The following is a 23,019-nucleotide window of genomic DNA, read 5'->3' as shown; positions in this document are numbered from 1 at the left end:
ACCGTACCCAGACTCTAAAAATTCTACGTGACTCGACCTTGTAACCGCGGGTTGCGTCAGTCATGTTTTGATGTCACGGACTTTGACTAGATTGCTCGTTAATAATAACATATTTGGCGTCAGTTTACTTTATTATGTCAGTGCAGATGGGTTGAATGTGTATTTGTGTAGATTGTGGTGTATTTATCAGCAAAGTTGGAAAACTCAAACGGATTAATTCGTTGAATCTTTTTTAAAAATGTCAGAATTCTATCAATAAGGACTATTGTAACGTTGCCAACTGTACATCGGTTGTTTTAGCAAAATACACTGTGACCTACCAGCTTCCACGTTTCCTCCCATGAGCGATGGTTGTGATGACATGTCACGAAAGTTTCCTGCACTGCTTCTAGAGAAATAAGCTGCAGTTCTGGCGCAGCTTTATGCGCGAGGACGCCGTTTTGTAACGTTAGTTTCGCCATAACTTCTCGCCATTTCTGCTGGCGTCCCGTTGGCGAAAGCTGACTTTTGGTGGGGAAGGAAGGGTCATTCTCCGCTATTTCCTTCTCTTCGGGACAGTGGCCATCTAATAATGAAAGCTCCATAAGTCGCAAAGCGCGACTATTGAAGCTATAATACTTCATTATTTTACCGGTCCCTTACTTCATTACCGGTAACTTTAACATTCAAGCATGCTATCCCGTATCTGCCGCTTTGGACGGCTTGACCAATCAGGAGCTCGCGCGTGGGCGTGGCAAAACGCTCCCCGCCGATTGGCTCATTCTGTGGCGCCCGCCGATTGGTCCATTTTGTGGCGAGAGACGTGTGGTTTAGACTTTCCGGGGGGGGGGGCGAAGGCATCTAGCTTAATCTTTTAAAATGTAGCAAACAGCTTTACCGCCTTACCTACCTACATAGTTCCTTGGGGTAGGATCTTTTTGAAATGTTAGAGCTGATATTGGGCACAGGTGTAGAGCATGCAACTTTGTCCTTTTGAAACGTAAAAAGCTGTAAGGTGGAAGACCCCGAATGGAATCTGATTTTTTTCTTTATTTGTACCTGGGACTGACACTGACTTTGTTTTGTTTTGTTTGAAACTCTGTTTATTCATGAAAGCTCAAATCGGGCTACTTTGTGATAAGGAATTGTACATGAGAGGGAGATATGTCCCAGTGAGCTTGTGAGGATTGTAGCTTTTGTGCCGGATGCGGACCGGACCGATGTAGGTTTTGTACATATAGTTTCAGTACTTTGGCTTTAACCTACTCTTTTTAATTTTACTCTTTTCAATTTTACCTGATACTTAATAGATGTAGGTTTTGTACCTAAGATAGACCTAGGGCAATAGGCATAGATATGCACTCTTCTCTTTTGTGTTTAAGTTGACCACTTACTTGTGACATTATGTAAGAAATCTCTTTTTTAAATTGCGCTGTAAAGATACATAACTGTAGGTTTTAGAATTGAGATCTTTGTTTTTCATCCACTGTACGCGGTGATAATTTGAAAACCGGACCATTTATATATTTACTTTAGTTGTCGGATTGTCGTTATCAATTTGAATACTGAAACATTTCGACATTGGTATATTTACTTGCATTTTTCTACACTATTTGATACAACGATCTAACATTTCCAATTATACGTACCGATGTGTATACTATAGATGTAGTTATGTTTTGTACACATGTACAACAGTTAAGATGATACTGACATGTGTAAAAACTTGGTATGGTTTTGGTAAAGCTCATTCCAAATAAAGTATGTTTATGAAAAGGTTATTTGCATTGGTGTTGGTTTTTTAATCCCTTGCCTTCGCAGCATAATATATATAGACATTTCCTACCATTGCGTGATTTTGACAGAAGAAAATACCATAATTTCTCGGAAGAAGTGTAAATCAAGTCAAAATAAGGTTTTCATTTCAATAACAATAGCATCCTTACTTAAGATCCTAATGTGTATTGAGGAGGAAATCCTGCGCACATCGGATTCCACCTAGCTTGGCCTAACCGACAAAACCTGACAGAATCTGAGACATGGAAATGGAGGTAGAACGTTTGTTTTGTTTATTGAGGAATTTACATTAGTGTTGAAATACATACACTACTCTTTTCGGAGTCATCTTTCATAAAATACTTGAATCATAACCACTACTAATTCATTTATAGCGTTATTTTTGCTAGGTTTAAAACCAGGAGAGTAAAGCGCTATGCGGCGATCTTTGGTTTGGCCCATTGCGTATCAGGTTTGTGACCTCTCACCTTTATCCCGAAGGAGAGCTGACGTCCGCCATCTTGTTTTGTGGCTCGTCTTGCGTTTTTCACGTCTTACAAACTGACGGGATTTTTACGATTTGTAGGAGTTTTGGACACCGCTTACTACAGTAGACCTACAGGTAAGACTGCTAATTATAGCAAATACTGCCTGGTTGGTGCTTGTTGGGCGGTAAATTACAATTAGAGGTGTGTTTGCGATCGGTAGTCGATGGGGAGGGGGGCATTCAAACTAATGTGTGCAATGTAACGACTGCCAAATATCTTTTTGCCTCTCAAATATACTCCAAGACATCACGAAAATAATAATAATATAAGTTAAAGATTAAGGGACGATCGTTATATTCGTGGATCATGATGCGAATCGTTTTTCTTGTAGTGACCTGCCTACCATTTTTTTGTTGCGCAGCTATGGAAGTCAATTCCGTTTTGCGTACAGTGGTTATTCTCGCCAAGAGCCTGTAGTGCCAGTGAAATGTGTTTTCCATCTGACTGATGCCAGATGGCGTAAACAGTGCTATATTAGCGTGTCAACACTTCTATTACACCATTGTACAGTCTGTGCTTACTGTAGGTCATGTTCATTCTAACACAAAGATAACGTCAAAACCCTCTGGAAGCGCATGTGTATATAGATGTCATAGATTGCTATGTATTTATGTGTTTGTATTGTTGTGTTGTATGCATTCTGTTTTTACTATGAGTCAATTCATGCCTGTGTTGAAGAAAGAAATACTATGTTGTTCTATCGCCTAATTGATACATATCCAAGTCTTGTTACTAGGGGTGGGTACCGGTACAGAAAATTCAGGTCCAGGTCCGGTTCAGGTCCAAAGGATCAGGTCCAGGTCCGGACCTGAACCTGGACCTGATTCAGTATGACTCATACCAATGGTCCATTTCACTACAAAGAAATCTGTTTGGTGGAGTATTAGACTTACAATGGCGTTTTAAAATCCTACAACGCTACCTGCACCTGTACGATTGGCTGTAAAACTTGGTAGAAATTACTATAAACTCTACTCTACTTCACTCTTGGTATTCTCTTCCACCTGCAAGCGCCAAAACGTGTGAATGCGTGATAAAATAATCTGTTAATTTTCTAATCGGTCCAACATCCGGTCACCTAATTTTTTCAGGTCCGGTTTTTCTGGACCGGTCCAATGAGAAAAACCGGTTTTGTACCGGTACGCTGTACCGATACCCAGCCCTACTTGTTACTGAAAGAAAAATTGAGGAGCTAAAACGAGTAAACTACTTTCAAACAGGAAACTCTTATCTAAAAGTTGCGCCCTTTTCTGCTTTGTGAAATAATTAAAGGAAATTTTTTCTCATCCTTGTTTTCTTACAATCATTTTAGACATGGCGGAGTTCGCATTTGTGTCTCCCGTTAAAGAGCTTCATGCGGAACAAACTGCGAACGAGACGCACATCAAAGAGGAGCCGACAGGAGACACTGGATGGCAACAGGATGGACAAGAGAACGTGCAGTGCCAGGAAACGTACCGTGAGGACCAGGAAACATACGACTACCAACCAACCGGACATCCATGGAACGAGACTTACAACAGTTGGGAGCAGACAACAGACACAGGATGGCAGCAGGACGAGGAAAGGGACGTTCCAAACGACGAAACGCGCGGTGTAAGAGCAGAAATAGAGGAGTCCAATAGTGGGCTTTCTACCGGAGAACTGTGTACAGAACACCTTGGAAAGGAGAGTGACAGCAAGGAGACACAGACAACAGACATGGGCCTGCAGCAGGAAACGTGTGATATGAACTTTCCCCAACCTGACAACACATCAACCTCACAGGTACAGGAGAACAGAGATGATATGGAAAGGCGTGTGGTTAAACACACCGGTGAGAAAACCTACATGTGTGGGGAGTGTGGGTACAATACAACTAAAAAGGATCACTTACTTCGACATATGAGAACCCACACAGGAGAAAAACCCTACAAGTGTGACCAGTGTGACTATTCTGCTGCACATAAGTCGAATTTGGAGCAACATGTTGCAAAACACACCGGTGCGAAACCCTACATGTGTGGGGACTGTGGATACAGGACAACTCAAAAGTCTCACATATCCCGACATATACGAATCCATACAGGAGAGAAACCCTACAAGTGCGACCAGTGTGACTACTCTGCAGCACAAAAATCCTCTATTGACCAGCATCTAAAAAAGCACACCGGTGAGAAACCCTACATGTGTGGGGAGTGTGGGTATAGGGCAAATTATAAAGTAAGCTTATCTCAACATATGAGAACCCACACAGGAGAAAAACCGTACAAGTGTGACCAATGTGACTATTCTGCTGCACTGAAATCCACTTTGAACAAACATGTAAGAAAGCACCACACAGATAAAATGACCTAGATGTGCGGAGTGTGTCAAAACAGGACAACTCAAATGTCTGAATAGCCAAGCATATAAGAACCCAAAGAGGCGGAAAACCATAGAAGTGTTATCAGTGTAACTACTTTGCAGCTAGGATATCTTACCTTATCTATTTTTCATATGCTAAAAGCCTGACAGGGCTTATGACAAATATTCCAGATAGAGTGCTTGTGTAAAATAGCCGAGTCCTTGTCTAATTGACGTACAGTATACGTAAACGTCATCGACATATAGAGGTTGGTTTTGCATCTAAGATAGTTTTAGTATGTATATAGCAAGGCATACTTGTCTTAGTGTAAACGAAAAATCTACCAATTTTGTGTTGTTTAGAATAACATCTACAACAATACGCACATTGTGTATACTGTTATTATGCATGTACTTGGTACATGTCGTCTGTTTTGTACACTTGTATTCTTAATATTTGTACCTGATAGCAATTTATATTATACTGACATATTTGATAACTTGGTTTTGATTCTAATAAAGCACTGTCAAAATAAAGTAAGTGTATGCAAAGTCTATGATTTGATTCTATGCCGTAGCACTTTTAGCGTAAAACATGTATAGATATATTTAATTTGACTTAATATTGGCAAAGAAGACTTTTTAAAAATAAATGGAGGGTAAACGATGCCCGAAATTGTTGTGAGTTTAAATCATATTTGAATAACGTCATTACCGTGTTTCAAATTCTAAATTGCAATTGAACAAGAAATCCTGTGCATATCATCCCTCATGCCGGATTTCACCTGGTTTCGCCTTAAGGTAAAAAAAAAAAAATTAACTCAAAATGATAAATAGAAATGATAGTAGAAACCGAGGTAGAACGTTATTTTTGATTGGCTCAAAACCACGAAAACCACGGGAGTAAAGGGTTATGCGGTTTTATCTGGTTTGACCTTTGTCAAGCGAGTACCAGGTTCGTAACCTTTGACCTTTGCCCCGTCAGTGAGCTAACGACCGCCATTTTGTTCTCCGTCATAGTCTTCGTTACTCATCTTCTCCAAACTGACGCGTTTTTAGGGGGTTCCAGAAGTCGTGGAGACCGCCAACCACGATAGACCTACAGGTAAGACCTGTGGTTGTCGCTAAAACTTCCTGGTTGGTGCTTATTTACCGGTAAGATGGATTTAGGGGTGTGTTTGTGATGTGTGCTTTGATGGGGAGGGGGGCAGTTCACTGTCAATTACATTATGTTTGGGATGTATACGGGACCACTTGCACTTGAATCTGTCACACAAGACTTTCTACCAGTCTTCACTAACTTCGGTACTAATACTTTATAGACCGGCAGGGGGGGGGGGGGGTAAATACTGTGTTCTGCTACTTTGAAAAATTTGTTTCTATTATAAAGGAATAATTACAAGAGGAGGATGGATCCATGTACTACTACAGTACTAGTATATTTTCCAAAGTACTAAAAAATGTCTAACACGAAAAAGCAGCAGATCCCAAGGAACTGTGTATGGCTGGATGGTTAACATACCACGTTGCCACACAACAAGAGTCTTGTGGGAGGCATTCTGCATTCTTTTGCAAATGATTTTGTAATAGAAATCTGCTGTTCCAGGCTGCGGCGTCCCTCCCCTGCATCAAGAGAGAAGCTAGCATCTGATTTGGCATCGTTGTTATATGCAGGTATGCGGTTTTATAAGGTTCCGTTTCGGAATGAAATTTCATGTGAAAACATAGTTTTTAGTTTTATAGCTTGCTTTGTAATAAAAATATGCTGTTCCAGGTTGCGGCGTCCCTCCCCTGCATCAAGAGAGAAGCTAGCCTCTGATTCGGCACTGTTGTCATACGCAGGTATGTGTTTCATAATGAATTTTCATGTGAAAACATTGCCTTTAAGTTTAGCTTGATAATAAACAATCTTCATACCATGGCATCACCATATACATCTGTATATGTACCTTCTAATCAGTGTCCACCCCCATCCCACAGAATAAAATGGAAGATTCCAGCTGTGAACATTTTACTGGAGAACTGTGTGCTGGGTATCCTGGGAAGGAGATGGACTGTAAAGGACACCCTGGGAAGGAGAAGGACTGTACTGAGTACCCTGGGAAGGAGAGTGACAGCAGGGAGACCCAGACAACAGACATGGGCCTGCAGCAGGAAACGTGTGATGTCAACTTTCCCCAACCCGGCAACACATCAACCTCACAGGTGCAGGAGAGCAGAGGTGATATGGGAAGGTATGTGGTTGAACACACTGGTGATAAACCCTACATGTGTGGAGAGTGCGGGCACAGGACAGCAAAAAAGTGTCATCTAGCCGAACATTTGAGAATTCATACAGGAGAGAAACCCTACATGTGCGGGGAGTGTGGGTACAGAACCACAACAAAGTCTAGCTTATCCAAACATATGAGGACCCATTCAGGAGAGAAACCATACAAGTGTGACCAGTGTGACTATTCTGCAGCAGCCAAATCCAACTTGGACAGCCATCTAGCAAAGCACACCGGTGAGAAACCCTACATGTGCAAGGAGTGCGGATACAGGACAGCTAACAAGTCCCACTTATCCCGACATATCAGAACTCACACAGGAGAGAAACCCTTTAAGTGTGACCAGTGTGACTATTCTGCTGCACGAAAATCGCATTTGGAGCAACATGTAGCAAAACACACCGGTGAGAAACCCTACATGTGTGAGGTGTGTGGGTACAGGACAGCAAAAAAGTCTCACCTAACTGAACATGTGAGAACTCATACAGGAGTGAAACCCTACAAGTGTGAGGAGTGCGGGTACAGGGCAGCTCAGAAGACCCACTTATCACGACATATGAGAACCCATACAGGAGAAAAACCTTACAAGTGTGACCAGTGTGACTATTCTGCAGCACATGAGTGGAGTTTGGAGCAACATGTTACAAAACACAGTGGTGAGAAACCCTACATATGTGGGGAGTGCGGGTACAGGACAAGTTATAAAGTTAGCTTATCTCGACATTTGAGAACCCACACAGGAGATAAACCGTACAAGTGTGATCAGTGTGACTATTCTGCTGCACAGAAAGGCCACTTGGACCAACATCTAATGAAACACAGTGGTGACAAACCCTACATGTGTGGGGAGTGCGGGTACAGGGCGGCTCTAAAGTCTTACTTATCCAAACATATGAGGACCCACACTGGAGAAAAACCCTACAAGTGTGACCAGTGTGACTATTCTGCTGCAGTCAAATCCACCTTGGACAAACATTTAGCCAAACACACTGGTGACAAACCCTACATGTGTGGGGAGTGTGGGTACAGGGTGGCTCAAAAGTCAGACTTATCTCGACATATAAGAATACATTCAGGAGAAAAACCCTACAAGTGTGTCCAGTGACCAGTGACTATTCAGCTGCACGGACACAAATCCACTTTGGACAGCCTTACAGTAGCAAAACACAGTGCTGAGAGAGCCTACATGTGTGGGGAATGTGGTTACAGGACAGCTGACAGGTCTACCTTATCCCAGCATTTGAGAACCCACACAGGTGAAAGACCCTACAAGTGTGACCAGTGTGACTATTCTGCAGCACAAAAATCTACTTTGGACCAACATCTAAGAAAACACACCGGTGACAAACCCTACATGTGTTGGGAGTGTGGGTACAGGGCAGTTCATAAGTCGGACTTATCCAAACATATGAGAACTCACACAGGAGAAAAACCCTACAAGTGTGACCAGTGTGACTATTCTGCAGCACAGAAATCCAATTTGGACAAACATCTAGTAAAACACACCGGTGGGAAACCCTACATGTGTGGGGAATGTGGATACAGGACGGCTGACAGGTCTACCTTATCCGGACACATGAGATCTCATACAGGAGAAAAGCTTTGAAACTGTGCAACTATTTTGCAGCTGGGAAATCAAACCTGTCTATGCGTTTGAGAAAACAACTTTGTCCTCTTGAATGTTAGAAAGCTATATGGTGTGGCGATGTTAACTTTAATCTGTATCTGGTCTCGATAACTACTCTGTAGTCAAGAAATATACTGTATTAGAGGGCGATTCTAAGTGTAGGGTATGCATGTAAGATAATTTCTTTTATAATCGACCATTATTTTCTTTTGGAGATACACTTAAGATGTTTTTCGATGTAGCAATATTCAAACGTATTAAATATCGGCAGATTTGATATCTTCGTACTAATTGATCTAAAGCAATCATCTAACATTTGTAACAGTAAGGAAACTGTGTACTTATTATAGTCTGTTCTCTTGTATTATTTAATCTTATAGTTTTATATCTTATACTAAGTTATAGCAATGTACAATATACTAACATGTTTGAAATTTTGCGTACTTTTTTGTAAAGTACTTGTAAAATAGAGAAATTGTAAGAGTTTTGTGTTGGTTCATATCGTCTGATAGTCTTAACTCCTTAGCCTTGTAAGATAAGTAGTGATATGTTTAATCAATGCATACTTTTGGTAAAGATTTTAAGAAAAAGGACCACCCAATTTGGAATAAAAGTCCGCGCTTGACACAATCTGTGATATAGAAATAATAGTAGATCCCTTTCCTACCATGGCTTAATTTTGAAAGAAAAAAGACTAAAGAAGTGTAAACTAGATACAAAAACAAGGTTTTATTATACTCTCAGACTCTCAGTCCAATAGCATCCTTGTGATAGCAGTATTTCAACATCTAAACGTGAAATGAGGAAGTAATCCTGCGCATATCGGATTCCACCTGGCTTGGCCTAACCTTCAAAACCTGACAGAATCTGAGACGTAGAAATTGAGATAGAACTTCTTCTTTCGTTACTGCTAAGCCCCTGTAAAGCGATTATCAGCAGCGCGCATGTTGTTAGTCACAAGTGATGATTAAAAATTAACAAAGGGAAAAATAAAGGTAAACACTAATTAAATAAGGAATGAAAACAACTGGTATGTGGGTGCAAATGGCAAGTGGGTTAGTGTTATTTGCAACTCAAGGCTCAAGTTTACTCCACTTCTGGATTTTGTTTGTCAAGAAATCTCAATTAGTGTTGAAATACATACTCTACTCTTTTGGATTACACACCAATTCTTCCGCGACAGGGGTCCGAGATGGTGCGCGACAAAAATGTAACGAAAGGGTCTGGAGGATCCGGGTTTGAGGTCAAATTTCTCTTAATTTGCTGCGAAGTTATATTATACTGACATATTTCATAACTTGGTTTTGATTCTAATAAAGCACTGTCAAAATAAAGTAAGTGTATGCAAAGTCTATGATTTGATTCTATGCCGTAGCACTTTTAGCGTAAAACATGTATAGATATATTTAATTTGACTTAATATTGGCAAAGAAGACTTTTCAAAAATAAATGGAGGGTAAACGATGCCCAAAATTGTTGTGAATTTAAACCATATCTGAATGACGTCATTACCGTGTGTAAAAATTCTAAATTGCAATTGAATAAGAAATCCTGCGCATATCATCCCTCGTGCTGGATTTCAACTGATTTCGCCTTAATTTAAAAAAAAATTAACACAAAATGATAAATAGAAGTCGAGGTACACCGAAGCTGGTGTGTTACGACGAACGGCGGTTATACCGACTGAATAGATACAGATACAGGTAGAGAGTTATTTTTGTTAGGCTCAAACCGCGAGAGTAAAGGGTAATGCGGCCATCTCTGGATTGACCCGTTGTCAAGCGTGTATCAGGATTGTGACCTCTGACCTTTGCCCCGTTAGTGCGTTTACGTCCGCCATTTTGTTTTCTGTTCTTATTGTCTTCGCACCTTCTCCAAACTGACGCGTTTTTAGGGGGTTCCAGAAGCTTTGGAGACCGCTAACCACCATAGACCTACAGGTAAGACCTTTGATTGTCGCTAAAGCTTGCTGGTTGGTGCTTGTTTGGTGGTACATTATAGTTAGAGGTGTGTTTGCGATCTGTGTTTGATGGGGAGGGGGGCACTGTAATTGTGAATTATGCAGAGTTATGGTAGCAGAACACAGTTTTTCGCCTATGGGGATTTCTATAGTTAAGGACCGCAAGGTGACTCACATCAATGCCGATAAAATCATAGTAGGGTGCAGTTTTCAAGTACGCCGAACTAGCATGTTGGAGTTGAGGGTTGAATCTACAAAATAAGTGAAAAGCAAAAAAAGTTGTCGTTTTTTTTTGAGCGAGGCTATTGACACACCCAGTGTGTCAATAGCCTAAACAGGCTATCGACACACTCAGTGTGTCAATAGCCTAAACAGGCTATTGACACACTCAGTGTGGCGATAGCCTGACAGGCTATTGACACACTCAGTGCACTATTTTTTTTATTTTGACACTAGAAACCACTAGAATGAGAAAATCTTACGATTATGTTTGACAGTCAACACTCTGAAAATATTCTGTGTCCATCATCAACCCAAAATACGATCTTTTTCACACGTTTACGGCACCATTTTTAACATCGGAATCTAGGGTACAATAGGGTGCTAATTTTACTGTCACCGCATGTGATCATGTTGGCTCGGTGGAACACGTTTTCAGCTGTGTTTACCGACGAATTCCTGCCGTTTGGGAGAATTTGCGGCCTCAAAACTTATATGACAAGTGAAGCGAAGTTATAGTTGTTGTTTTACCTCCATCATTTTTAATGTGAAAGAAATATTCTTCCGCTAGGATGTTTGGATTACATAGCGGCGGGGAAATCCGCGCCGCTTCGACCGAAAAAACAACGTGAATTTTGAGCAAAAATACCGCAGAAATATGGTTAGAAAACCCAAATTTTCATTATTTCAGGGGTCCCTGATCCAATTATCAAGAAAACAAAAAGTGTACCGTCCAAAATAAGAACGTAGCGGGTGGATTCTGCGGCTGAAAAAAATATTAACGTAACGTTAACGTTACCTCAAACATGCACTCTTGAAAATGCAGAACAAAAAGTCCCAAATGTTTTGATGGTTCTGGTCGCAAGACGAAAATATTATTATATCAAATGGATGTTTAAAAAGGAAAAAAAAAAAAAGACAACTGAAAAAAAAATCTCACCGTGGACTCGAACTGGGGCCGGAGCTGCTAAAAAGGTTCCTTAGCAAAGGTTCCTAAGCACGAAACCAGTACGCTACGGAGACAAGTGTTGACAGATAAGAAAATGTAGGGCACATTATACGTCCATTCATTCCAAGATTCAAAGATTCCAATGTCAAATCTTCCGAACAAAGTCTAATCTGCTGTTGCTTGTGTGAAAAAGTTGGTAATGAGACGAAAGCCTGGCAAAATAATGTCGGGAAAGTCATGTTACAAGCTCTGATTGGCTGGCTGGCATCTCGGTGTGTCAATAGCCTGTGTAGGCTATCGACACACTCAGTGTGTCAATAGCCACAGCGTAATTTTTTTTTTATTGTGACGCACACTTTTAAATAGGGCCATGCGGGGCCATACGGAACTGCAGCCGACTCACCCAGGCAGTCAGCTGTAAAGGTCACGCGCATTTATACACCAAATGAACAAACATCAAAACCTTACTCATATCACCTGAAAGTCGACTCATTATACTACCATATAGCAAAGCTCATCCCCCGCTGTCTTTGACGTTACGGTGTTTACAGGCGCTTCCAGATTTCGGACGCACTACTTTTTAACCCCTACGTAATAGACGACGGGGGTCGCGGATAAATACTGTGGGCTGCGACCTTATGTACCTGCGCATATAGTAGTATGAGGCTACAATTAAATTGTATGGATGGAATAAACCCTCATTATTTTTCTCATTATTTTTCGCATTGAAAAAAGATGCTGTGTTCTGCTAGTTATAAAATTCTGTCCCAGGAAGAATTGCTAGGGAAAGATGATTCCATGTATATTTTTATTTTACCAAGTACAAGATAATGTCTGACATGAAAAAGCAGTAGGTCCCCACGAACGTATTTTGTGGTTGAGTCATACTATGACTTGATTGCTAACGTACCATATGGTGTGGCAACAGTGGTATTTCTGAGGCATGTTGCATTCTTGTGCAAATTATTTTGTAATAGATATGTGCTGTTCCAGGTTGCGGCGTCCCTCCCCTGCATTCAGAGAGAAGCTAGCCTCTGATTCGGGACCACTGTCGTACGAAGGTGTGTGGTTTCATAAGGTTCGGGTTCGAACTTAAATTCCACATGAATTAGTGTACAAAATACTTTATCTTGAACAATCTTCCATTACATGTTACCACTATATATAATTACCCATGTATAATAGTGGTGGTGTAATATAATAGGGTAGTAGTGTATATTCATGTGTAAGAGACCAACATTTTCCAAATGTTAATTTTGTCACTAGAAATTTGTTTTCTTTACTTTACAAGAAAATGATTGAGTGGATCATCTAAGAACTGGAATCGGTGGTAGAAGATTTGTAAAATTGTAATTTGTAGGTAAACGCAAAGCCTAATATATAATGATCCATGTATATAGTAGTAGTGTATAAAAAGCCTAACGCTATGTGTCACACCTCTAGCAAGAAGTTTTGATTCTATAATCTATTCCCCCCTACAGAGCAGAAATGGAAGATTCCAGCGGTGAAAATTTGTCGATAGAACTGTGTTTTTGACATCCTGCGAAGGAGATGGACTGTACAGAACACCCTGGGAAGGAGAGTGACATCAGGGAGACCCAGACAACAGACATGGGCCTGCAGCAGGAAACGTGTGATGTGAACTTTCCCCAACCTGACAACATATCAACCTAACAGGTACAGGAGAGCAGAGGTGATATGGGAGGACATGGTGAGAAACCCTACATGTGCGGGGAGTGTGGATACAAGACAGCTAAGAAGTCCACCTTGTCCCGACATATGAGAACCCACACAGGAGAAAAACCCTACAAGTGTGATCAGTGTGACTACTCTGCTGCAGAAAGAACCACTTTGGCCAATCATCAAAGAAAGCACACCGGTGAGAAACCCTACATGTGTGGGGAGTGCGGTTTTAGGACAACTCGAAAGTTTAGATTGTCGGCACATATTAGAACCCACACAGGAGAAAGACCCTACAAGTGTGACCAGTGTGACTATTCTGCTGCAGATAAGTCCACCTTGGTCAAACATCTAGTAAAACACACCGGTGAGAAACCCTACATGTGTGGGGAGTGTGGGTACAGGACAACTAACAAGACTAACTTATCCGTACACATGAGAACCCACACAGGAGAGAAACCCTACAAGTGTGACCAGTGTGACTATTCTGCGACACAGAAAATCAATTTGGTCCAACATATGACAAACCACACTGGTGAGAAACCCTACAAGTGTGGAGACTGTGAGTACATGACATCTAGCAAATCTCACTTATCCCGACATATGAAAATTCATACAGGAGAAAACCCCTACAAGTCCACTTTGGTCTAGCAAAACACACTGGCGAGAATCACATCAAAGAGGAGACAGGAGACTGGATGGCAACAGGATGGACAAGAAAACGTGCTGTGCCAGGAAAACGTACAGTGAGGACCAGGAAATCAACAACTACAATAAAACCAAACTAACTGGGTATCATTGGAACGAGACTTGCAACAGTTGGGAGCAGACAACAGACACAGGATGGCAGCAGGACGAGGAAAGGGACGTTCCAAACGACGGAACGTGCGGCGGTGTAAGAGAGGAAATGGAAGAGTTAATCTGTCAGCTTTCTACTGCAGAACTGTGTGTTGGACATCCTGGGAAGGAGATGGAGTGTACAGAACACTCTGGGCAGGAGAGTGACAGACATGGGCCTGCAGCAGGAAACGTGTGATGTGAACTTTTCCCAACCTGACAACACATCGACCTCACAGGTACAGGAGAACAGAGGTATCGGAATGCATGTGGTCGAACATACCATTGGAAAACCCTACAAAGACAGCTAAAAAGTCTGACTTATTCCGACATATGAGAACGCGTACAAGAGAAAAGCCCTACAAGTGTGACTAGTGTGACTTTTCTTCAGCATGGAAATATATCTTACACCAACATCTGATAAAACATGCTGTTGAAAAACCCTTCATGTGTGGAGAGCGTGGGTGCAGATCAGTGCAAAAGTTTGACTTATCCAAACATATGAGAACTCACACAGGAGAAAAAACCAACAAGTGTGACCAGTGTGACTATTCTGCTGCAGGGAAATCCCTCCTAGACAGACACTTATTAAGAAAACACGCTGGTGAGGAACATGTATAATGTACAACACACAGCCTTGTCCCCTTGACACGTTAAAATTCGTATTGTGGAAGATGCCCTCCAGAAGTAACTATTAAGTCTGTACCTGGAGTCCTGGACCCTATGACTATTCTTATAGTAAAGAAATATGCATTACAATCAGATTGTGGGTTATGGCAAATGTGCTCAAAAGGCTGATTTTACCAGTGTCAAAATTGTACGTTATGTACCTAGTTTAAATAGTAGTACCGTATCAGTACGTAGGCATAGATGTACTCTTGTAATTTGTATATAAATAGATCATTTATGCTTCTTCAGTTTGGCTGGCGAGGGTCATGGCAAATGTGAGAGTAGCTTCTATTTGTGTAAAATCAGTTATAGCATAGCTGTACTCTTTTATTTGTGTGAAAGTTTCGGATCTTTTGTTTTTGACGTGCACTGTAGAAATGCTTGTGACCAGACGATTATATTTACTGTTTTAAACATCCGCATATCTCATTATCTAATCGAATGCATTTCTTCTGTTTTAATCTAATTCATTTCAAACCTTTTGAATGATAAAGTATTGTCTATAGTATACAGGTGATGTACATTGTATTCTGCACTATTGTATTCTCAGTACTAGTGATTCTAACATATAGCAACATGTATTATACTAACATACTTTACGACTTAAGCGTTACTTTGCTTAAGATATTCAAAATAAAATGAATGTAAACAAAGCGAGTAAGTTGGTGTTGGTTTATATCATCTGATTATTCTATGTAGGGGAGGCAGCACCGTTTGCTCTTGGATGCCTGTCACAAGAAATCGCACAACTGAATCATTTTTTTACCTAACTAAAACTAAACGCTAGGCTCTAAACCTAGTTTAGAACCAAGTTCACATCACACGTTTCCTGCTGCAGGCCCATGTCTCTACAAGTGTGACCAGTGTGACTATTCTGCTACAGAGAAATCCCACTTGGACCGACACCTAAGAAAACACACCGGTGAGAAACCCTACATGTGTGGAGAGTGTGGGTACAGGGCAAATTATAAAGCAAGCTTATCTCGACACATGAGGACCCATACAGGAGAGAAACGCTACAAGTGAGGCCAGTGTGACTAGTCTGTTGCAAAGAAATCCATCTTTTACCGACATGTAAGCAACCATACCGGTAAAATGACCTAGATGTGCGGAGTGTGCGGGTACGGAACAACTCAAATGTCTAAATAGCCAAGCATATAAGAACCCTCAAGAGAAAAAATACATGTATAACTATTTTTAGTGTTACTTTTAGCATCTAGGACATCTCACCTTTATCTACTTTTCAGAAGACATGCGAAACAAACTAAATTCACAAGTGTGGCAAGTGTTACAAATGCATAGCAAACAGCCTTACCTACCTACATAGCCTACATAGTCCCTTCACATGGTCATTTGGGGGGGGGGGGGCAAGGTAACCAGCAGGATATTTTTGAAATGTAAGAGCTCATTCAGGTGACAAGTGTAGAGCATACAACTTTGAAACGTAAGAATATGTAATCTCATGGGGTAGTTGTTGTCTTAATCTGTATCTTGGCTACTCTGTGGTAAGGAATTCTACATGAGAGATGAGAGGCAGACATGTCCCAGTGAGCTTGCGAAGATTGTAGCTTATGTGCCGGACCGGACCGATGTATGTTCTGTACGTATAGATTCAGTACTCTTGCACTGACTTTACATGTTCTTTATAAATGTTGGTGATCAAAGCATCATAGAATCTAAACTCTTTTTAACAGCGTTATATTTACCTGCTTTAGACAAGTCTTTTCGATTGAATAACCTCACGCTTGAAATAATCAGCATTGAGTATAGTATGCATATAGCAGTATTGACTTGATTTACTTAAACAGTCGTAGTCTGTATTCTCAGTTTTGCTAAAGTGCTTATAGTTATAGCCATATACTAGTATATCCTATCAAAATGTTTGAAAACTTGTCGTAACTTTGTAAACATCTTTCACGATAAAATGATTGTAGGCAAAACTGATGATTTGGTGTCGGTTTAAATGATCTGATATCCGTATGAATGTTAACGATAATAGACTAGTAATTTCCATGCTATTTCCGCACTCACGTAAAGCTCGAGGTGATGTCACTCGCAGCCGACGTCACTCGTGCGTCATGGCGGGTGCGTCATGCCCGAACATGCCCCGTCACAGGTCAGGTGATGCAGAACTCAAGCTAAGGTCACAGAACACAGTATTTGTCCGCGACCCCGTCTCCAAGTTTTGACAGAGCCTTCCAGTTTAAATAAGGCCATGTTGATTTGATTATATGGATGACATCCTCCGGGAACTCCAAAACTGATGCGAGCGAGCGAATAAAAAAAAAGTTTGGCCAAAAAAAAAAGTTGCCTTCAGTATGAAATCAAAGTGGCCAGGAAGGTTGAACATACATGTTTGTAGGACTAAACACACATAGTATGGTATACCAACAGTTAGGGGTAGGGACCAGTACATCATACGGCTGCAAAATATTTTTTTCTTCTTGGACCAATCCGCAAAAAACAGACCTGAAAAAAAACAGAGGAACAGGTTTCGCCAATTACAAAATGGACATACTATGTCGGCAGGCATTTGGGGTCTTACCAGGGGCCAAGAAGACAACAAGAGCGAAGTCAAGTAGAGTTTATAGTCAATTGCACCAAATTTCTACAGTCAAAGGTACAGAGACAGTTAGCCTTTATTACATGGAGATGGGATTTTAAAATGCAGTGGGAGTCGTAGCAAAATTGACCAATTACCATTGTTTTGAGTATTGCCAGTTTCACAGACAATAAGGTCCAGGTTCATGTCCGGACCTGGAAATGATCCTCTGGACCTGAATTTTCTGTACTGGTACCTCCCCCAACCAACAATAGATTTTTTTTCTTTCTGTCCTTTCACATCTTATTCTTTGACTTTAGATTCATTTTGGCATTCTATGGCATTAGTTATCTGTTTTCTGATACTTTTTTTTCAATCTACAGAATATTTGTGCTCATTTTACAGCTGCTTTGCACAATTTATTGTGTGGTCGAAAACTTTTTTTTTTTGAAATGGCCGAAAATTGGTGCGAGCGCGGATGTCATCCATATAATCAAATCAACGTGGCCTAATAGGTATATAAATATTGAATTTTATGTCACTAAAGCCATTGCTGCCGTCATTGAAGCCATTGCTGCCGTCACACTTCCGCTCAGGTCAAGTGACGTAGTCGTCGGGTCACATCACCTTGAGGAGGACCGGAGGACTTGTTGAAAGCTTGTTGGTAAGGTTTATTTTGTTTACAGTAAATTTATAACCGTCGTCTGTTATATCTTACCCCATTGCCTAAGCAGTCTATGATATGAAGGGGTATGTGGCGTAATGTTGGTTAGGTTTATTTTGTACAGCTATAGTGTGTAAATTTATTACTATCGTCTGATATATCTTACTCCATTGCCATTGTACTCAATTACTACAGTGTATGATAAAAAGATGTTCATTCGTTCAGTAAAGCGTTAAGCGGTGATCTCGGGTTGACCCTTTGTGAAGGATGTATCAGGTTCGTAACCTATCACCTTTACCCCCTGCGAGCTGACGTCCGCCATTTTGTTTGTTGTCGTCTTCTCATTTCCTCCAAACTTACGCGATTTTTACGTGATTCCAGAAGTCGTGAGACTGCTAACCACCATAGACGTACAGGTAAGACCTCCTGTGATTGTTGTTAATGCCGCCTGGTTGGGGGTTGTTCATTGATGAATAAGAAATAGACGATTTGAGGTGTGTTTGCCATAGGTATTTGCATGGGGAGGGGGGCAGTAGAACTGTAATGTAACCTCCAACAACTACGGAGCCTACGGGACACCACAAGCGTGGGAAAAATATGATTTTTCAACACAGTAAGAAATTAGAAACCCTTACATGCAATATTAATCTCCGAAATCACAACAAAACCCTTACGTGTAATATACACCTCCGAAATCTCAACATATCAAACAAAATTAGAGCCACTTAACCAAAGGCTTAAAGTGTGTCCTCTGCGACTGCGTGCAATCAGTGACATTTGTCATTAAAGGGAGTTATGAAAGAGTTATGGAAGATGTCTCACTTCAGCTCTCTCTGATGTTTGTACCGACATTAATCAGTTCTATTAGTATTACCCGCCGTCTTCCGACAATGATATGAATTACTGTAAATGTAGAAATGTTCGCAGTGGATTAATATTCGCGGTTTTCGCGGTGACCACTTCACCGCGAATATTTTTCTATTATGGTATGAGACTGCAGTCTATGGTGTTACCGCGAAATTAAATCCACCGCGAAATGTCCTTTTTCCCGCTACCGCGAAATTAAATCCCCGCGAACTAAAATGCATTTACAGTATATAAATTATTGGTTTTCCCCTGGAAGTCATTTGGGGTCATGAAAGTCGGCATCTCTAATCGTTGAGAATTATACTGTTTTACTTTGCCAGAGGAAATAAGTTGTTACACAATCCATACCCCCTCTCACAGAAATGGAAGATTCCAGTCTTGAACGTTTCTGCGGAGACCAGTGTGCTGGAGACCCTGGGAAGGAGAGTAAGCCCACAGAACACCCTGGGAAGGAGAGTAAGTCCACAGAACACCCTGGGAAGGAGAGTGACAGCAGGGAGACCCAGACAACAGACATGGGCCTGCAGCAGGAAACGTGTGATGTGAACTTTCCCCAACCTGACAACACATCAACCTCACAGGTACAGGAGAGCAAAGGTGATATGGGAAGTCGTGTGGTTAAACACACTGCTGAAAAACCCTTCATGTGTGGGGAGTGTGGGTACAGGACAGTTCAAATGTCGGACTTAACCAAACACATGATAATCCACACAGGAGAAAGGCCATACAAGTGTGATCAGTGTGACTTTTCTGCTGCACAGAAAGTCCATATAGACAGACATACAGCAATGCACACTGGTGATAATGATAAACCCTACATATGTGCGGAGTGTGGGTACAGGGCAACTCATAAGTGTACCTTAGCCTATCACATGAGAACCCACACAGGAGAAAAACCCTACAAGTGTGACCAATGTGACTTTTCTACATCACATAAAAGCAATTTAGACCGGCATATAGCAGCAAAGCACACTGGTGAGAAACCCTACATGTGTGGGGAGTGTGGGTACAGGACTGCTTACAGGTCTGACTTATCCCGACATATGAGAACCCATTCAGGGGAAAAGCCCTACAAGTGTGACCAGTGTGACTATTCTGCTGCACGGAGATCCGCTTTGGAAGAACATAAAGCAAAACACACCGGTGAGAAACCCTTCATGTGTGGGGAATGTGGGTACAGGGCGGCTCGAAAGTCTCACTTATCCCAACACATGAGAAGTCACACAGGAGAAAAACCCTACAGGTGTGACCACTGCGACTATTCAGCTGCAGATAAATCTGCTTTAGACAAACATCTAGTAAAACACACCGGTGAGAAACCCTTCATGTGTGGGGAGTGTGGGTTCAGGACGACTCAGAAATCTCACTTATCCCGACACATGAGAACCCACACAGGAGAGAAACCCTACAGGTGTGACCAGTGTGACTATTCTGCAGCAGAAAAATACACTTTAGACCAGCACCAAAGAAAACACACCGGTGAGAAACCCTACATTTGTGACGAGTGTGGGTACAGGGCAGCTGACAGGTCTACCTTATCCCGACACATGAAAACCCACACAGGGGAAAGACCTTACCTCTGCGATCAGTGTGACTATTCCACAGCACATAAACAATATTTGATCGACCATCAATCAAGACATACCGGTGAGAAGCCCTACATGTGTGGGGAGTGTGGGTTCAGGGCGGCTCAAAGATCTACCTTATACCGACACATGAAAACACATACAGGAGAAAAATACTGAAAATTTGACCAGTGTGACTATTTTGATGCAAAGGAATTCTCCTTAGACCTTACACCGACATGTAAGAAACCACACCAGTAAGGAGACCTAGGTGTGTGGAGTGTGTTGGAACAGTACAACTGAAAAATGTCTTTAAAAAAAAAACAAGCATATATGAACCCACAGAAGTCATTCAACTGTTATCAGTGTTACTACCTAGTAAACAGGAAGACTGGTATGCGACGAGGATGAGTGAGTTATTTGACTACTTTTCATAGTGAGTGTGTGAGTAGAGTACTTTTCATATGTTTACTAAAGAAATAAGAAACAAACTGAATCCACAAATGTGACAAATGTACAGCCTACAGCTTTACCTACCTACATAGTCCCTTGACCTCCAGGCCATGGAGAGATTTGAGAGGGTGGTGAGGGGGTAACCAGCTTGCTTTTTTTTTCATTTTGAAGCTTATATAGGCAACAGATGTAGAGCATGCAACTTTGTCCTCTTGAAACGTGAAAAGCTGTAGGGTGGAAGACCCCTTCTTTGGTGTTAATTGTTGTCTTAATCAGTATCTGGGCCCGAGAACTACTCCGTGTTAAGGAATTATACATGAGAGGCAGACATGTCCCAGTGAGCTTGCGAAGATTATAGCATATGTGCCGGACCGGACCGATGTAGGTTTCGTATGTACAGTATAGTTCAGTACTTTGGCATTTATTACTCTTTTTAATTTTACATGTTCTTTATAAATGTTGGTAATCATAGGAGTATAGAATCTTAACATGTTTTAAAATCATTATATTTACCTGCTTTAGATAAGTCTTTTCGATTTGATAACCTCTCGCTTGTAATAATCAGCAGATTGTGTGTAGTGTACATATGGGAGTATTGACTTAAACAGTAGCAGTCTGTTCACAAGTATTCTAAATTTTGCTTATAGCCATATATATCCTATCAAAATATTTGAAAACGTAGCGTAACGTTTTAGAGACCTTTTACAATAAAATGATTGAAGGTAAAACTGATAACTTGGTGTTGATTTCATGTTTTGACATAAAAGAATTAGAAAGCCCGACATATAAACCTTTATTGCAGGAATTGACCTGTCCCAAAACATCATCTCAATCCAAAATTGATTTTTTTGAAGACGCCGCCCCCATACAAGAATAGACACTGCTGCAACACCTCTATCTATGCAAAATGGCCTGGTCTTTCTGACACATTTTCCATTCGTAGTGCTTAAGCAACCCATATACCAGATTCTAGATCAGTTCTAGATCATGACACAGGAACCCGAAATCTACATTTTGGTCAAATATGGCAAAAAGTCCCAAATTTAAGTGATTGGTCCACCTTTGATTCACTTCTGTCGTCATCACGCTTCCAGTTTCCGGAATGTCATCGCATTGAATTAGACATCTGATGAAAGTCGGCGAAATCTACTGAATATTCATGGTGAAATGAATTGTTTCCTTTGTGGTAAAATTCTACAACTATGAACACATGTACTGTAATGGATATTTCAGTTTACCAAAAATCCGATTATTTGGTATATGTTTGGAATTGGGTTGACGATCAACTGTAATGTTGATGTTCCGGAGTTTATTTTGATTTTCGACCTGCCGTTTTTGTACTTTTGGTAAATAAAAGTCTTCCTGCGGTGTCCCCGTAACTTTGAACAGCTTTGTACACCTGTAATCCTACCCTAGCCACTGTCCGAATTCAAATTACGTCACCTCATTATACTTATTCATTTGTTTGTTTGTTTAGCTGTACAGTCAGCCAAGAGTTGCCAAGCTAGCCATTGGCTAACCTTGGGCTAACGTCATCTTATGCCTTATTTTACGTCACCCCTGACTCCCGATATAGCCACAAAGTAGTTAGGACATGGTCGTAACTTTGTACAACTTCGTACCCCATAACTTCGCTCACTTCACCCTGATACTGGACAGAGCGTTCTGCACTGACCTAATAGTCAAAGCTTGACGACATCTTAGAAGTAGAAACGGCGACATGTTTTCATACTAGGCCCCAAACTACGACAGTAAAGCGTTATGCGGTAATCTCTGGTTTAACCTATTGTGAAGTGAGTATCAGGTTTGTTACCTCTAACCTTTGGCCTGGAGAGAGAGAGAGCTGACGTCCGCCATTTTGTTTTGCGTCTTCGTCTTTGCTTTCATCTCCGAAGAATTGTCGAGATTTTTCGGAATTACAGAAGCCGTGGAGACCTTTTAACACCATACACCTACAGGTAAGACATGTGGTTGTCTATAGTGCTTTCTGGTTGGTGCTAGATTAGCGATGAAATATAATTAGAAGTGTGTTTGTGGTTGGTATTTTGATGAGGAGGGGGGCTTGCACTACTATGTTTGTCACACCTGA

General features: G+C 41.1%; 6 protein-coding genes across 6 annotated transcripts in view; 5 read left to right on the top strand and 1 right to left on the bottom strand.

Annotated features, from left to right (window-relative positions):
* Positions 1-23,019, bottom strand: part of LOC118407668 (tropomyosin-1-like) — a 1,169,601-nt gene that overhangs the window by 295,545 nt on the left and 851,037 nt on the right. The gene's annotated exons all lie outside the window — the stretch shown is intronic.
* LOC118407610 (zinc finger protein 25-like) overlaps positions 1-23,019 on the top strand; it is an 865,280-nt gene that overhangs the window by 22,874 nt on the left and 819,387 nt on the right. The window lies entirely within an intron of this gene.
* LOC118407627 (zinc finger protein 525-like) overlaps positions 1-23,019 on the top strand; it is a 976,997-nt gene that overhangs the window by 143,524 nt on the left and 810,454 nt on the right. The window lies entirely within an intron of this gene.
* LOC118407634 (zinc finger protein 501-like) lies at positions 2,275-5,144 on the top strand. The gene is made up of 2 exons (XM_035808142.1): positions 2,275-2,377; positions 3,616-5,144. Exon 2 carries the CDS (start codon positions 3,618-3,620, stop codon positions 4,638-4,640), a length of 1,023 nt encoding a protein of 340 aa, XP_035664035.1. The 5' UTR covers positions 2,275-2,377; positions 3,616-3,617; the 3' UTR covers positions 4,641-5,144.
* On the top strand, positions 10,282-15,543 carry LOC118407650 (zinc finger protein 501-like). Its single transcript, XM_035808165.1, has 3 exons — positions 10,282-10,465; positions 12,647-12,714; positions 13,135-15,543. Exon 3 carries the CDS (start codon positions 13,352-13,354, stop codon positions 13,982-13,984), a length of 633 nt encoding a protein of 210 aa, XP_035664058.1. The 5' UTR covers positions 10,282-10,465; positions 12,647-12,714; positions 13,135-13,351; the 3' UTR covers positions 13,985-15,543.
* Positions 18,339-21,659, top strand: LOC118407614 (zinc finger protein OZF-like). The gene is made up of 2 exons (XM_035808116.1): positions 18,339-18,461; positions 19,273-21,659. Exon 2 carries the CDS (start codon positions 19,275-19,277, stop codon positions 20,655-20,657), a length of 1,383 nt encoding a protein of 460 aa, XP_035664009.1. The 5' UTR covers positions 18,339-18,461; positions 19,273-19,274; the 3' UTR covers positions 20,658-21,659.

Source organism: Branchiostoma floridae, unplaced genomic scaffold, assembly GCF_000003815.2.
Source record: "Branchiostoma floridae strain S238N-H82 unplaced genomic scaffold, Bfl_VNyyK Sc7u5tJ_1439, whole genome shotgun sequence".
NCBI lineage: Eukaryota > Metazoa > Chordata > Leptocardii > Amphioxiformes > Branchiostomatidae > Branchiostoma > Branchiostoma floridae.
The sequence above is the reverse complement of the archived record's forward strand: the minus strand, read 5'-3'. Positions and strand labels throughout refer to the sequence as shown.

Bases quoted from the DNA above. Each gene is read 5' to 3' on its own strand.
- LOC118407634 (XM_035808142.1), top strand. From the start codon at position 3,618: ATGGCGGAGTTCGCATTTGTGTCTCCCGTTAAAGAGCTTCATGCGGAA.
- LOC118407650 (XM_035808165.1), top strand. From the start codon at position 13,352: ATGGGAGGACATGGTGAGAAACCCTACATGTGCGGGGAGTGTGGATAC.
- LOC118407614 (XM_035808116.1), top strand. From the start codon at position 19,275: ATGGAAGATTCCAGTCTTGAACGTTTCTGCGGAGACCAGTGTGCTGGA.